Source organism: Schistosoma haematobium, chromosome 4 (assembly GCF_000699445.3).
Source record: "Schistosoma haematobium chromosome 4, whole genome shotgun sequence".
Classification (NCBI taxonomy): Eukaryota; Metazoa; Platyhelminthes; class Trematoda; order Strigeidida; family Schistosomatidae; genus Schistosoma; species Schistosoma haematobium.
In genome coordinates, this window is record NC_067199.1 from 1,783,818 (window position 1) to 1,800,999 (window position 17,182).

Genomic DNA, 17,182 nt, shown 5'->3' on the forward strand with positions numbered 1-17,182 from the left:
CTATCACATTTTAGACATAACACGTATGTTACCATAAAGCACTATCTTCATTCAAAAAGTTGCAGTGTAACACGTGATGCTGGCACTTATTTGAAAGCAGGAGAGGTTTAAAACAGCAGCACATAATTCAGAAACAGTGAACGTCTGGGGACGGAAGAAGCGAGGTGCTATCAACGACATATATTTATTTCAAGACACGAATCAGGCAATTCTGTTAGAATAAGAAAGGCATATTTACAAATTGGTCTCTTACATCATTTCGGAAGTCCAGTGTACTCAGGGGTTGTACTTCTTCTAACACATTTATTCCCAATTGTCATGCAATAAAAGGTAGATTACATTAATAACACTAAATTTTCAGTTCTGATACAGAAGACCAGTTTAAAAATTCCGCTCTTTTAAAAACCACCATAGCTTCAGAAATACAACATAGCTAACAACAGCAACACAAAGAACATGAAAATATGTTTTTACTTCATCTTCCTGGCAATTTAGATGGGCAATTCTAAGATACCAAAATTGTAACCTGAGTACACGACCTTGTGTTGCTTGTTTGAATGTATCACCAGAGAATTAATAATATTCGAAGGCATTTTGCTGTGAGAAGATCCATATGATGAGGCGGGATATCCTGAGTTTATCTTGACCAAATTTAATAAGTTTGCATATTTGTAGCATTCTAACTTATAGGTGAGTGAAATTTAGTACACAATGATTTTGTACATTGTTTTGTACGACCTGTTTATTTTGTTACATTCACACCTGGCGATTGACTGTCTTTTTGAAGGTGTTTTCCACTTGCGAAGTTATGCGTACATTATCAATAATATTTATTTGCCCTCGGTAAAATAACTTTGGATTCTAAAGGACGTCTATTGACGAACAACTTGTGCTATAACCTTACCTCACATATTACTACTCATGTTGTCTAGGAAATTTACAGTTCCCTAAATAGGATAATACTTACTTTTTTCTGGAGCTCGCTCGTGTCTCATTATTAGACTCACATTCGTATTATATGTCCTGGTAATGGTTAATCTAATCAGTCATGCATCGTAGAACTTGATACATTCATTGGTTTTAGCTGCCGCATCACATAATAACAATAACAAAATTATCAAGATAGGTCTTCTAGTGGTAAGGGTCAGTGCTAGTACAATAGACTAGGTTTAGGAAAAAACGAAGGATTTGAGATATTGGGATTATTGGGTCAAAGAATCCATCTGTTCTGTCGTGAATGGTTCTTGTTGATTTTCTGTCTTGAGTTTGTATTGTCTTTCTTCTATTCACTCAAGGCATCTATTTGTAGACCTATACTTTAAAAATGTCCATGTAATATGTCTGAACTCAATATATGTAGAATATAATGATTTTTCCTCTTAATTATCTTGTTGACAAGCTTCTTGTTCACTATCAAGTGCAAACGACTGTATTTATGTCACCAGTAGTTTGCTTACTGTGTTATATAATGGTCTAATAATACGTGATCACAATACAATGCACTTTCGGTCGGTCCAAAACTGAACAGCACTTAAAAATATTGAGCAACTGACCACACAAACGTATTCTTTTATAAGAGAGGATACTTGTACACGAATTAATTGTGCGAAGAAATAATTTCCAATATTTCTTTACAGTATACCGTGTCGGTATGCGACGATATAAAATTAGTTAAGCAGTTTTATTATCTTGATCTCCATGTTATCATATATAATCACTTTAAGTAGTAAGGTCATTGGTTTTATCTTCGCTTTCGTCCTTGTAACCAGCTGATTAGGATCATTCTACATTGTGAGATTTCAGCTTCGGTCTCTAAGGCATACTAGTTTAGTCTTAACTTTATGAACTATTTCAACTTGAAAAATTATAAGTATTATCTTGGTAGGTCATCATTATTGAACCTGAGTAGTTCAGGATGACTATGCAGTACGGATAATTGGCTTGCGTACTCATATATATATATAATCTATACGATCCGGTGGCTGGCTATTGCGAATTTCCATTTCGATTCATTCTTAGTCTCACCATTATTTTCGTAAATGAACCTTATGACAGTTGGAAGAACAGAAATGAGCTTAAAAACTGATTACTTGGATGGTGTTCAGGTATACTGATTTGAAACCACGTGAATAATTGATTTGGTGGTGGAATCCCTGCTCATAAAACACAGGAATAGTAGATTCATCGTCTCAGCGTTTCTTTACTTCAAGTGCTTCTTGTGTGTTAGCGTTCTCTTACCATTCGAAACGGAATCGTACTTGTCTAGTGCTTTCACAAAATGATTCAGTTGCAGGCATTTCGAACTTTCAGTCTTCAGTAATAAGGATAGTAGGTTGATAAACCTGTATTAATCCTGACACACTGTTTTCCAGTGAAGGTCCAGCTTCTCCTTGAACCCTGAACGCTTCATATTCTTTTTTAAAGTTGCGATTTAACCTTGGAATTCTAATGATTAAATAATATAGTTTAATATTTCTGAGTTGAAATGTCTACACAGTGCGACCTGTCATTGTAATATAACGCCCTCAACTTTAGTATGTAAAGCAAGATCAAGTGAATGCCTTTGTGCCACTGTAGCTGGTCTTAGACTATATCACACAGTGTCTGTGATCGTCCTCGGTTAACGTTCGAACCTAACACGGCGGCTCAAAGTGGCACGTAATAACTTTATAAACTAATGTTGTAAAAAAGTTAAACGAGGAGTATTCAAACGCTTGAGGTTAGTAATGGAGACTATTCAGTAACAAAATTTTGGTTACTATTTGAAAGACTTGAAAGGTTAGAGTTAGTGGTGATTTATGAACATTAATTACTACACTAAAGATGTATTGGTGTTTAATTTTAACTTAAGCTTAGTCATTCAATATTTAGCCGCGTGTATAGTATATCCCGCCTAATATTGGCCGGTGTAAGAATACGTTGAAAGGGAACTAATGGTGGTCAAAACAAAACATAATATCAGTCCGTGGAGTCATTGACTGTTGGATTGATCTGAGTAGACCGGTAAAGACTATCTGGTTAGGGTCCATCTGACTATCGTAACCAATAGTTGGAGGTGTTTGATGATATATCTCAGAAGTGTTCTTAACAAGACAGACCTATTCACTCTTTGTCTTTCGTTACGTCTTCAGTTTTGAAGTTATCTTATGATTTTCTATTCCGAAATTTCATGGGTTCTTCTCGAGTCACAACGTTTATGACTACTGTTTCCAACCACCATATATACTGTTGCTTTATCTACTACCCTAAGAGTTGTCTTAATAATTTCAGCTTTTTGTGCTCGTACGGCGTAAGAATCGATGCACATATGTGCTAAGTCCTAAGTGTGAGTGATTAACTAATTTATTCAGTAAGCTATTTCACTGGAACATCGAAGTGAATCAAAAGTAGAAAATGATTAATAGGTTGAACTGTTAGTGCATGTACGTAATATGTGAGGTAACTAACCTATCAAACATCTACAAATTTGTGAACTACGCTGTGATTTCTAAGACGGTGTGGGCTTGCAGGATATAAACTAAAAAAAACTATCTGAAAACTGAGTGAACAAATCAAGTAGCCTCACGTGCATAATCAAAAACTAACAAAATATTCTACTTTAATTACTTCCGTATCACGTTTCAAATCTCAAAAAAATAATGCATCATAACATGGTAACTCAACATGACAATCTTTCCATAATTATATACCATACACTGTTAGATTTAAGTTTTATTCGGTTTGTATTTTTATCAACAAGCTTTGTTGTGCTAAAACAAACAGAACACAGATTACAGTTTCTTCTATTATGGCGAATTTATAGTGCATCTTAGTCTTCTACCATAATAGCTTTATTTTTCTCAAACCTATTTCGGCTTTGACCAAGTACTGACACTATCTTTTACACAGTACGATACGTAAACATATACTTAGTAAATAAATCATACTGGTTATCGTTATTTAGCCTTTAATACATGCCCTACAGTTTAGTAAATGAGTTAGTATATGACATAATTCTCTGCCTTTAATATAATAAAAAGGGAACGAATTGAGCGTTCCTCCTTTATTTGCCAAATGTCAAAATGGTAATTTTCACTTTAATATAATAATAAGTACATACTCTGAAAATAATAATTATAGAATTCATGCCTGTAAACTGGCATGATCAATTACTGTACGGCAATAGTCGTAAGCAACGTGCACCATCCCAGGTCGGTTTACCATACATTATATGTCTGACAAATAACACTGATGTACATGTTGTTTTACCCATCTGGAGTAGTGGATCACTGGTTAAGACATTCGACTTTAAGTTACCAGGTTGCAAGTTCGAACACCGCTCTACTTACTTCAATCTAGACTACCGGTCATTGTCACTACCCCTTGTACTTAGAATGTGAATTTTACCTTGCAAGTGAGTTAATATTATCAAAACTCATTTGAAAATCTCAATTGAAACTATTGCTTGATGACATTAACGTACAAGGACAAACCCCCAACATCCAGCATAGCGCCTCTATCCATATTAGTTAGAGGAGGTACAAGAAATATGTCTGGTGTTTGAAACTGCATTTAATTATTGAAACTTGCAGTAACATGGTCGTTAAACGTACATAACTCAAAGCTGATAAATACTTAAAAAACAATGATAATGGACAAAATGAGTCATATGTTAAAATGGATTTTTAAAAAATCAATTAGTGAGAATAGATGAATATAAAAATTGACTTGTAAAATTGGAATCCATACTTAGTACTAACTCATTTCACCGAAAGTTAGGTTAACAAGGTAGTGTTGCTTTTTCTCGCGGTCTTCAAGAAATAGTCTAAATATACACACTAAGTCTATCGATCATTAGTTAATAAATGTAGTTTACCAACCAACTACATGTTTTTGAACTGAGATTTAGTAATACTACCATACTAACCAAATGAAACTGAGTGAGACGATTTTCGAAACCAAGAGTAAAACAGATTGAATTCAAGTGCATCACTGTGGTCGATTTCCAATCAGTTCCTCTGTTATCTACTACGATAGGATACGATAATTCGGCTCATGACGCCTTGAAGTCTGTGTTTGCCGGCACCGCTCAAAATTCGTGAATCGATGCGATGTTTTGGTCGGTTGCTTTGTGTCTTGTCAGATCTATTCCTCTAAACTGATTTCTTGTGACAACGTGGATTGATGCATGTTATTTTTCTAGGCTTCATATTAATTATAACTTCATACCTTAACTTTTTTTTTCGGACTTATTTCTATCAGCCAGCATTGTGTCCAGAACAGGAAGTGGCTGAACAAAAGTTGCTCGTGTCCCAGGCTTTAGAACCGATGAAGGTTTATGGTTACACCAGTAAATTTGATGTTTTCACCTGATTTACTATTCGCAGCCCCTCACTACTCATCTTTTTGCGGTTTCATCAAGTGTAATAAATACGTTGTAAGCAGTCGTAATCAAATACTCTCAACCTTAATTTTTCTGGCTTCATGGGCTATGATTAATGTATGTTGTTCAATACAGAGTGAACTGTTACTCACTATACTCGCAATTGATAGGTAGGCAAACATCTCGCATGTGCTAGAAGCAGCACAAATTGGCTATGATTATACGTGCTTCATTGTATCCATACAGAGTTTTCATTCAACAACTCGTCATTGACTAAATGGGCTTCCAAGATAAATCACATAATCAGTGCTGTCGACCACTCCACTTCCATCCATGAATGTAGACTAGCTCTCAAGCTTCATTTTGTGTTTAAAATGATAAAACAACCCTATTTATTTATTTATTTGAACACATAAATATTAGTATAAAGGGGCACCGAACACATATGCGCCACATAAGTCACTTGATTTGTGTGTGGCCTGTGATACTTTTGATGGATTTTTGTTCTCTGAGCTGGATTGTTTGGTTGTGGATCTTTCATCGTTCTTCTGAACGACACTATCAGCACAAACGTCAGGTAGAAGCGAAGTGTTCGAATTTCTGTGATGCTGCCCAGGTACCTAGAGCCTTCGACCTAAAGTTCTGATCCACAAGGCAATCGAGCAACGTCGAGAGATGCAGTCTCATGGTAGCCGGTGACCAACAATAGGTTCATACGCCATTTGTTCCCTCAGGATCATGGAGCCTATGTGCACCATCGGTTTAGAATCAGGGTTTTCTAACTCCCCTACGTGGATCTTCTATATCCACCAACGTGGTCAAAGCGCCTGACATTCGCTTTTCGTCCTCAATTTCGTGAACAATACCCGTGTTACGAGAAGGTAGTGAGTAGGATTTCCCTGGTAGTGGATGTGTACTTGTGGCTATGTGAGAGCATTTCGAGAGGGACAGCTAACTCTCTCCACCCTTTGCCTTACCAGGGCATAAAGCCTTAATATTTGAGGTATTCAAAAGACTGTACTATGTCATTACTGAACCATGTCATCTGCATACTTCAAGTGAGTGGGCCTCGGTAGGGAATCTTTCTCTCTTACAAGTTAAACATAGGAAACATCTGGTTTCCTCAAGCTTCATTTTACTGTGTTTAAATTATTTAGTTAACTTTTATACATGCCTTCGTTAAATGCCTTAAATAGTTTTTCGTATAGAGATTTTAAATGTAATTTTTTTCTTTTTATAAAGGGATAATGTCTGCTTTAAAATTAGAAGATCCCACGGTAGATGTCGGTGATATAGAAAAATACCGTATGGCTTTTTTAATGCAGTTTTTTGTACAACACAAACGAAGATTTCGATTTCCACGTCTTCGCCTACAGGTATTTACTTGAGTATTTTATCCAGATCTTCAATTTTTATGGTTTATCGGTAGTAGATAGTGTGGTTTTTATTTTGTGAACTGTTAGTTCTAGTTTTCAATTTCTTCCCTTTGTTGTTCAAAGGAAAAATATTCCAATTTATGGTACTATTTCATGTGGTTATTTTACAACATAGGACTGTGGAATGAGAGGTATTTATGTAGATCTCTCATTTATTAGTTCTCTACGACTCCCTAGGTGGGTTTCTATGGATTATGCAAATCGATGTTTTGAAACTTTATCAGACATAGCTAATAATAGAAACTAGTGATTATCCCATCATAATTTCCCATTACTTTCATCGTAAAATTTAAATGAAACTTTTAATCTGAGTAATGTATATCATATTTATTTTGTTAGTTAATTTATTCATTCATTTGTTGATTAAATAAATTTCAGTTCCATTTCTACTGAATATCATTCGAGTGTGTATGTGGCATATTTTCTTCCGGCTCCTATTGTTTGAAAATACCTTTGGCTATAGTTAGATAAATAATATTAGCTGTCTAACCTTCTATTGTTAATCGAACTGAATAAAGTTCCGAAAACGTTTACTCAATGATAATTTTGCTCTGTCTTGTTTAATTCATCGGCAATATATTAATTAAAAGTTTTGTATTGAAGTTAGACAGAAGAAAGGAAACACTATTCATTGTATTTGTATAGTAAGTTAGCTTATTACTTCTTTAATAAATCTTTATATGGTATCAATGCAATAATCTTGGTTTATCATTGTCTTAACTTAAAATTCATCACCTGATATTCAACTAGTATAGCCACTGAGTTTTAACATATTTTCATTCATTAAGATATTGATCACCAGGGAATAGATACTACTCATACCATAGTTCACAATTTTGTACATATTTTCCAATTCACACATCTTGAAAACGTTATTTGAAAGCGGTAGAATTATCTGGGTTTCTCATCATAAACTTACTATTTTATCCAGAATTCACTGATTTATGAAGCTGTAATACTTCGAGAATACTGAGATTAAGGTCTTGTAATTAAAATTCGATAAATTTGATATTCGTGAAATCATTTTCTGTATATATCTATATATTTCATCTAAGAAAAATTCATAGTACGATTGGTGTACAAGTAAGCTAGCAAAACGCTAGGAGAAGTTAAACTAAGACATATCATTAGTTCGTGAAGTCTTTGACAATTGGAGTGAACTTTGCTGATCGGTTCAGACTACCTGGTTAGGTTTCACATATTTACCGTAATGAATGGTTAGCAACGTGTGGTGACATTGCTCAAAATTATCTTTAAGGACGCGAGGGCATCCAATCTTTATTTTCCCTTAAAAATTGAGTCCCTCAATTTTATAACTTTTGTTTTTTTATTCTATACCTAATCTTTCCTAATACTACTGATACTGTTACTACTTCGGGATTTGTTTTGACAGTTTTACCTCGCTATAGTAATCGGGTGTGACAACTTGAACCGATATACATATGTGTCAAGTTCTATTTTTTGCACATAACTGATTAACTAAATCAACTAATTTTTACAAAAGTTTTGCCTGTAAAAGGGATAAGCTTAAAATAGTCGTAACAAATTTTAGCCAATTAGAAAATAGTTATTATAAATAAATAGTCTATGGATCGAAATAAAGCAAATTCTTACACAGATAAGTCAAAGAAAACAACGACACATCAATTTATCCACATAAATGTAAAATATTCACCTTCTTAAACTCTTATAAATATATAAGTTTCCAAATTGTTTCTGATTATGATTTAAGGATAAGGTTAATTATGTGTTAGATGCAATCTGTACAGAAAGTATTGAATATTTGCTATATTTTGTTTACTCTATGATGATAGAAAATAGTTTCTAGTTATCATTTTACATATTCTATGCATTATACTGACTGACTGAGTCAATCAGTCAGTAACAACGTAGAACTTCGTACGTACGTACATCAGTTCAAGCATTATACAAAGATATGTCAGTTGTGTTATTTTATGTGATTCAAGATAAAAGTGATCGATTGTTTTTAATATCCCTCACTTTCTCAACTTTGATTGACTAACCTCTACACTATATTTTTATAATTTTATCATCGGCAATAATAATAATAATAATCTATTCTGTAAATAATTACAAAATTCATGCCAATTTATAAACATGATCAAGTTGATACAGGTAGCAATCTTATGTATAAATGACAAATATATAATTTTTAATTTTTTGGAGTGGTCAATAATTGTTTAGGTAGGGATTATGAGGTATTCTTTGAGAACTACTAATTCTTTGTTAGTCGATATGCTGTTGATGTATGAACAGTGTATTTGTGGTCATTTCCTGTTCGAAAATTGAGTGATTATAGTCATCTGTAACCGGGTACTATGAAATTATATTTCCTAACATTGCTCCACTGTCTTGTGGATCAGATCTATAGGTGAAAAGCTCGGTCAATGATTCATTAGGAAAACCATCTGCTTTGGTTTGGCCAACTAGGCAGTTTCTCAGCTCTTACATAAATTTTGTGTGGTGCATGTATATTTTAGTGACCCTTTGTATCAATGTTTGTGTCTAAATAAATAAATTATCTACAATTACAGAAAAACCAGAAACAGAGCACAGAACAACAACAGTAATAATTACTATGATCAGTCTATTGTTATGCATGTTCCAGGTTGTTTTATGATCTACTGTTAGGAATAAATATGATTTCAGTCAGCGAAGTTTACCAGAGACGGCATAAGTGTAAGATATATACAAGTAGGGAAGTTTGATGAATGGTCAGGGCAATAATAATGATTAAACATTTATCTCTCCTCTAATTCCACTAGTGGAATGGGATATATCTAAAGGTTTACGAAGACGTAAGGCAATTTTCAGATACAATGAACAATTGATGAAAGTGATCTGATTTCACGAACATATTGAGGCATATTACTTCAAAGCCTCAAACATTTTCTGATAAATCGAGAAGATTGAGGATGAGATCGCTTCATTAATGACAAAGAGTTACGGATACTATAACTAGATGTACTTGGATAGTAGATTGTATCAGTGTATATAAAAGATAGTTTATAAAGTATTTTAAAGAGAAAGCAAAAGATTGAATTTCATTTCATACCTCACTTCTATAAAGGGTCGAGTTCAAGCTTATATATAGTCAAATGTATAGTCATTCCCAAGAATACAAAGTGTAAATCGCCTCTAAATGAATGCCAACCTTGATTTATCTTCTTATATATGAACACTACTAAATAGTACAGTTAACTCTTTCTATCCCCTAAAAATGGAAAAAAGATAGTTCAACTAATTTGTTATGTTTTTTTTTCAATAACACATTTGTCGATAATTTTTTCGTTGATTTCAATAATCTGTTAATCAATCGTTTTGTTTACCTCCCATATATATCTATATATGTATATTCAAATTGAAAAGGGGAAAAAAAGTGATCGGATATTTTTCCAATAGTTGGACACTCTGAGTTCATGCGATTTTTATAATCTACATTTCTGTTAGTGTAATACTACTATTACTATTACTACTACTACTACTACTAATAATAATAATAATAATAATAATGAAAGAACAGATCTAAATTGGTTTAACACACGAAAAAAGTAAAAATCAACAAAACTTATCAAAATTCATTTGTTATATGTGGATGCATAGAGCTAGGGGTGGCTAGACCAAAAACATTGCACAAATCTATGAAGTCACTGATAAGTGTACTGAGCCATATTGGTAGGTGTAAACTACCTGTTTGGGATCCATGAGACGATAGCAACCGATATTTAGAGACCTTGAATGACATGGTTCAAAATTCTTTGAAATGGTGCAGGTGTTTCCGATTACTGCTGATACTCTTGTTATGTCTCGATAAGCATAATGAATGGTAACTGTTGGAATTTATTTCTGATCCAATACTAGACGTATATTTTTATCGTATAATTGTTAAATAACTAACCTATTCATATTCATATCCCTCTTATCATGAGCTTTATTTGGACCTATGAACTATTATTCTACGCTTTACCTTTCTTGAATTATGCCCTGTCTATTAATCACTACCTCTCACATTCACAGCCATATTTCGCCAAATATTGTACAAATGTTGTTTCCTATTTTATGGTACGATATGGTCTGTTTGATTGGTATATAAACGCCGTACGTTTGAAATAAATGATTCATGTTGCAGAGGCTGAGAATGGTGTTCTGGACTTAACTGGTTGGGCTAGGCAGGAAGCAGGACCGATAATGACTCGAGACTGCTCGTACTTGTTTTAAGCATCATTGGTCCGATCGATAATTCACTGCTCTCTAATTGGCGGCCACAGGTTATAACAAATTTTACTACCTCTAGCACTATGGGATTTGAATCGACAATTGTCTCCGTGTGCTAATGTGGTATGACAACTCGAACTGATATACATACGTAAGAAGTTTTACGTTGTTGACTGTCTGTCTCGATGCATGGTACGTTCTTCATTATGTCATTCATTGTAGTTAGATTGATTTCATTCTAAACTGTACAATATTCAATTAACATTGAATTCATACATCTTTTTTTAAATAGAATTCTTATAACTTTTAATATTATCCCATAGATTTTCAGAGAAATAAATTTTCAGTTGATTTGATAAAATAATTTAATTTACATTTTCTTCTTAGTTATCGATACTACTTATAAACCTGTTTATGCATTTGCATGTGTGTTTGTGTTAATGTTTACGTCAAATAATTTCATGTAAATTAGTAATATGTCTAGATTTTGTCTGTACACTAAAGGATATTAGACAATTAAATAATAACTTATTGTTGTCCATCGCAACTATATACCATAGTTATAGTTATTTATAAACTCCTATATTTACTGCAATAAATGTATTCAATTATGAATCTAATTGAATTAAAATGTAACGATAAATTATTAATCCTATTCTTTTGCTGATAATTACTTTCCATAATTGATTCTTTTGTTTATTGATGTGTTTTGTTGAACTGCAGACTGAAAAAGGATTTTCATAGTCGATAATTCAATATCATTATTATTATTTATTTATTTATTTAAACACATAAACATTGGTTCAAGGAGGCACCAAATAGATATGCGCCACATAGATCATTCGATTTGTGTGAGGGCTGTGATACTGCCCGGGTGCGCAGACCGAAGCAGGTGGTTTTCTTAGGGGGCCACACCCCGAGCCTTTGACCTAAAGGTCTAACCCACAAGGCAGTGGAGCATCGTGAGGAGATACAGTCCCATGGTAGCCGCTGACCAACGATTGGTTCATATGCCATTTGTTTCCGCAGGATACTGGAGCCCATGTGCACCATTGATTTGTTTGGGATCCAGTTAAAGCACCGGACATTGGCTTTTCGTCCTCTCAATTTCATAAACAACACCCCCGCCACGAGAAGGCAATGAGTAGGACTTCCCTGGCAGAGGCTATATATGTGTGACCATGTGAAAGCATTCGGAGAGGGAGAGCGAACTCTCCTCACTCTCGGCCATACCAGGGCATTTGGAGGCAATTCAATATCAATAAATGATGATTTACTTGGTATTGTCAATTCAATGTCAATAAATGATTTACTTGGTATTGTCAATTTAAAGTAATAATCATAATGTGATACATGAGCAAATTTTCAAAGTCTTTATTGTGAATTTCTAATAATCTTTACCATTACTTTAAAATGTAGTGTATATAAATATACAGTGTTATTATTATGAATAAAGCTTATACACTTCAGAGATTCAACTGACAATGGAAATAGTTTAACAAATTATTAATTATTCTAAATTTGCACTCACACCCTTCTGTTGAAATTACATTGAGTCAGTCAGTCAGTCAGCTACAACGTAGGACCAGGCACATATATGCATCGGTCCAAGTTGCCATACCTCATTAACACAACAAGATGGACACATTGAGAGAAGATCAACAACATCAGCTATTAACCTTTCCTTATCTCTGAACCTTCTGTTTGATTGAATTATGTAAACTGATGTCATTTGACTACAGTTGGGAATCACTAATAAGTGATCAATACTGTGTAAATTTTAAGAATTCTATTTTATTCATTCACAGGCTAAGTGTATCAACAATGTACTCAAATTGATTCAATCTAAACAGGAGAAATTTTAAGGTCAACGGTCAGTTCTAGAATAACTTATATGAATTGTGTCTACTCTAATGCTCTATTCTTGTTATCTTAATGAGTAGATTTAATGTATAACAGAGAGATACTTGATGACATGTTTCCATTATCAGCTATATCATCAGAGATTCATTCATTCTTTATGTTATTCCAAATATTCGACCACGTATTACCATGCATTTTTTAAAATCTAATACTCTATAGTTGATAACTTGTCCCATTCCTTTTAAAATAAAACTACCCATTGAAACAAACATTCGCTACATATATCAATATGAATTTATAGTGATACCCTTTATTATTTATATGTGTCCATACTTCTTTTTTTCAAATTCTTGGATTGCATAATATTATATTATATTTCTTACATTCTTTTTCTAGTCGTTACCATGGTGTAAAGAGTATATTTCGAGGTAGTTTTAAGTATTCATTATAACATTAATACATTTTTCACTATGGAATCGATCAATTAGTATAGTAATAATAATAATAATAAATATTATTCATGGTATTAAATAGTATAAATGCGGTTATGTATTGTATTTGCTGTTCCGTTTTTTTTCCTTCTTGCAACAGCTGTCTTCATCATTTTACGTGTATAGATATATATACATAGAATATAATGTGAATTGTTTTTTTCTTTGTTCCAATCTCTGCTATACTATTCAATACAATGATAGTCTGTTATGATTAGTTAGATGTAGTACAGACGCGCCTGTCTCTCACTTCAACATGGTAGACATTTTCACTCAGTAGTATATATGTATATATATATATATATATATATATGTTTTTTCCAGAAACGGTTTTTTTCCTTTTCTTTTAGAAAAAGGTATTTCTCATCTTTATTATCTCGCTGGAAAATATGCCTTTTATTGTTATTATTTTTAGTGGTTTGGATAATTTTTTTCTGGTTGGTGTTTTTTAGCGAGTTAGTTTTCTACGGGATGGGGTCGCCAACCCCTTTTCATTTTATTTGTTCTCTTGATCTATATTAAATAATCATTTTGGAAAGATGAATGAATATCGTTTGTTACCATCACCTATATACACATGGTTATTACATAATATGAAATTTTTATCCATTTGTACTATAAAAGTATGGAAATGATGTCATGTTTATTATGAAATTTTAATTATTCATCAATAGTATATTAACATTGTTTATCATGTACTCTATTAAGTTATTGAGTTTAGTGTAAAGTGATGAGTTATTTGTTTTCAACTAATAATAATAGGTCATAAGCTTGAATCGACTTATTGTGAGTCTGGGTAACTCGATAGTTGTATCATTAGGCTAAAAAACATTCAAATCATCAAAAATCATTGGAACTCTGCTCTTTGAGAGTTAAAAGATCTTTATTTCGAAGAATTATGACGCTTCATGGTGAAAGCCACGATTTATTAGAAGTCATGAGGCCGATGTCCCTTCTAAAAACCAGAGCACCAATTAATATGGGTACATAGAATGTCCACACAATATGAATGACTGGGAGGACTAATCATATAGCTACGGAAATCAGAAAATACATCTTGATAGTGATTGGAATCAGTGAAGCACATTAGAACCAAGCTGGACAGTAGAGGTTAAATTCGAAAGAGTTGATGCTGTATTTTGGTCACGAAGAAAATGCAGAATTCAAAAGAATGAATAGCAATCGGAAACAACTGGAAAGGATCACCCAGGACAGAATTCTATGGAGAATGCTGGTGGATGGCCTATGCTCCTCCATGAGGAGTAAAAACGGCAGGCTTATATATATAACTGGTTGAATGACACTTGTTCTCAGTATATACATGATTAATTTAAAAGGCTGGGTTTTGTGTGTACATAAATTGGTTTGTTTTCATAGATATGTATATGTATGCAATATATTCATAGTGTTGTAACATATAGAAAATTGAATACAACAATATTCTAGTCTTTTGTTTTGTTACCTTATTGCACCGATTGTTCTCTCTCTTTCTCTACAGTACTACATACGGATACAGCCTCGCTTACGTGTTTATTTATTAGTATGCACTGTCACATATCCACTGTAACAAGAATTTTGTTATCACTTAACCAGCGCATGATCATTTTCTTGTGATTAGTATTAATTTATAATTAAGCTGAAATAAGCATTGTTTTTATCACCAGTCAGTCATTATTGACGTAGATTACCTGATACGAGTGTATATTATCATTCCAATGGAATTCTAAACTTCAGAGATACAATTTGGAAGGAATAAATAAAATCGTAAGATTAAAAATGACACCTAACTCATGACATAAAAGAAGATAAATTGAATCGTCGTACTGTTGGCTGATATTTGAGCTGACCGTTTCATCTCACAGTGATAATGTACTCTGGTAATTTGAACATATGTGCGCATGTTCCGTGTTCTACGTTACGTATGATTGACTGTTGAGCGATATTTATTTACATCACATTCAATATCTCCAATTATTGTTTAAGCTCCACAACTGTTATGTAAAGTCTTATGATCCATAGCATATATATATATATATATATATATATATATATATATATATATATAATTGTTATAAGTAAATGGTGTAATGAGTTAATCAACGTGCCTTAGAGTAGTTTAAGACACTTGACTTTCAACAGTGTGCTCGAATATTCCTAACTCTGCTCTTGAACTGCTTCAGATTTCTGATGCAGATATTTCCCTTTATTTAGTTGAAGGAAATAAAAAGAATGAATTGAGTAGAATGAAAAGCATTCATTTTATTCTTTTAGATAACCTATTATTTTTCTAAATCATAATTACAAAATACTTTGAATGTACTTGGAATAATGAATTCGTTCATACAGAATCGATAGAATTTGGCCATCCATCGCGTCCATTTCGTCTTATTTCGAACTCGTTAGCTGGATGGATCTGGGTTCAAGAGTTGATTTATCTCGGAAATGCAGCTGACGTCACATATAGGACGAAACACACGTTTTGGATTCCACATTCTGTTTATTCGATATAAACTTATGCAATATATATATACCATATGCAAAAGAACATTTCGAAAAATTAATAATAACAAAAGATGAAGCAACCGAACTGAAATGATTACCTAATGAATAATTGCTAATAATAAGTAAGGGTAGTATACATTCAGTGAAACCTGATTAGTTAACCATAACATTCTTGAATCAGTATAAGATTGAAAATGATAATGCAACAAAGTTATCAAATAATGGAGAAATATGGTTTATGTATTATTATTATTTATTCTACATAAATGGATCTAGTTGTTAATGCATTTAACTTTTATTCTCAATTATCCAATTAGTAACTTGGTTGATTTCATATAGGATTGCATGATATAATCGTTGTTTTTTTTTAAGTGAACGGGAAAGTTTACACTATTTTCACATAGAACAATTTAATATCATTAACCATCAAAAGCCAATTCTATCAAGTTAACTATGCTATGATATTGTGAGTTGTAATGATTAGGTTATAAATAATTATATATAGAGGTAACTGAGACATATTCATATTATGAATATTGATTTCATCATATACCCTGTATGTATGTATCTATGTGTGTGTGTGTGTGCAAAAATTGTTAATTAGGCCAAATGTTATTGTATTTGTATGTGAATGCAACTTGACGATACTTTCTACTTATTTCTAATAGATAATAAGTGATACATTATATAAAATAGATTAGTTACAATTTCATAATATATTCATCAATTGTGAAAATAATCGGTTAAAAATTTCAATATTCTGTCGATCTTTCTCATTCATTCATTCACTGACTTTGATACTGGCTTGTTCGCTTTTATATTTTTACATGTTATGAAATAATACCATTGTTAAAAAGCTATATATTTCTTTGATAATTTTGATTATTACCCTGAAGAAGTTCAGACAAGTTAGCTGGACGAAACGTTGGAATTAGTTAAATTTCAATTGCTGAGAATATTTCAAATATAATTTTCACATATAATGACTTCTCTATACTCGGTGCTCAATTACTGTCAAACTATTCATTCTAATCTTGACGAATATTCGTATAAATAATACCATTTTGTTTTTCTTATTATTGTTAATACTATTGAAAGATCAATTGAATAGATCTAAAGACAAAACAACAAGTCTGATTTTGATTCTTTCTCTCTCTCTGTCGCTCGCTCGCTCCTTTCTTGTTTACCTGGTTTGTATTGTTTATTTGTTTTATTCTCTTTAATTAATGGATGATTAATATGGTTTGTATTCATCCCAATCAAATAATAATTTACACATTTCGATGTGATTT

General features: G+C 32.7%; 1 protein-coding gene across 1 annotated transcript in view; it reads left to right on the plus strand.

The window, feature by feature from the left end:
• The first annotated feature begins 404 nt into the window (after nucleotides 1-404).
• MS3_00000362 (uncharacterized protein) overlaps nucleotides 405-17,182 on the plus strand; it is an 86,279-nt gene continuing 69,501 nt past the window's right edge. The window contains exons 1-2 of the mRNA XM_051208159.1: nucleotides 405-690; nucleotides 6,605-6,738. Of these exons, the coding sequence (XP_051065945.1) occupies nucleotides 6,610-6,738 (129 nt within the window). The 5' untranslated portion in view covers nucleotides 405-690; nucleotides 6,605-6,609. The remainder of the gene's footprint in view (nucleotides 691-6,604; nucleotides 6,739-17,182) is intronic.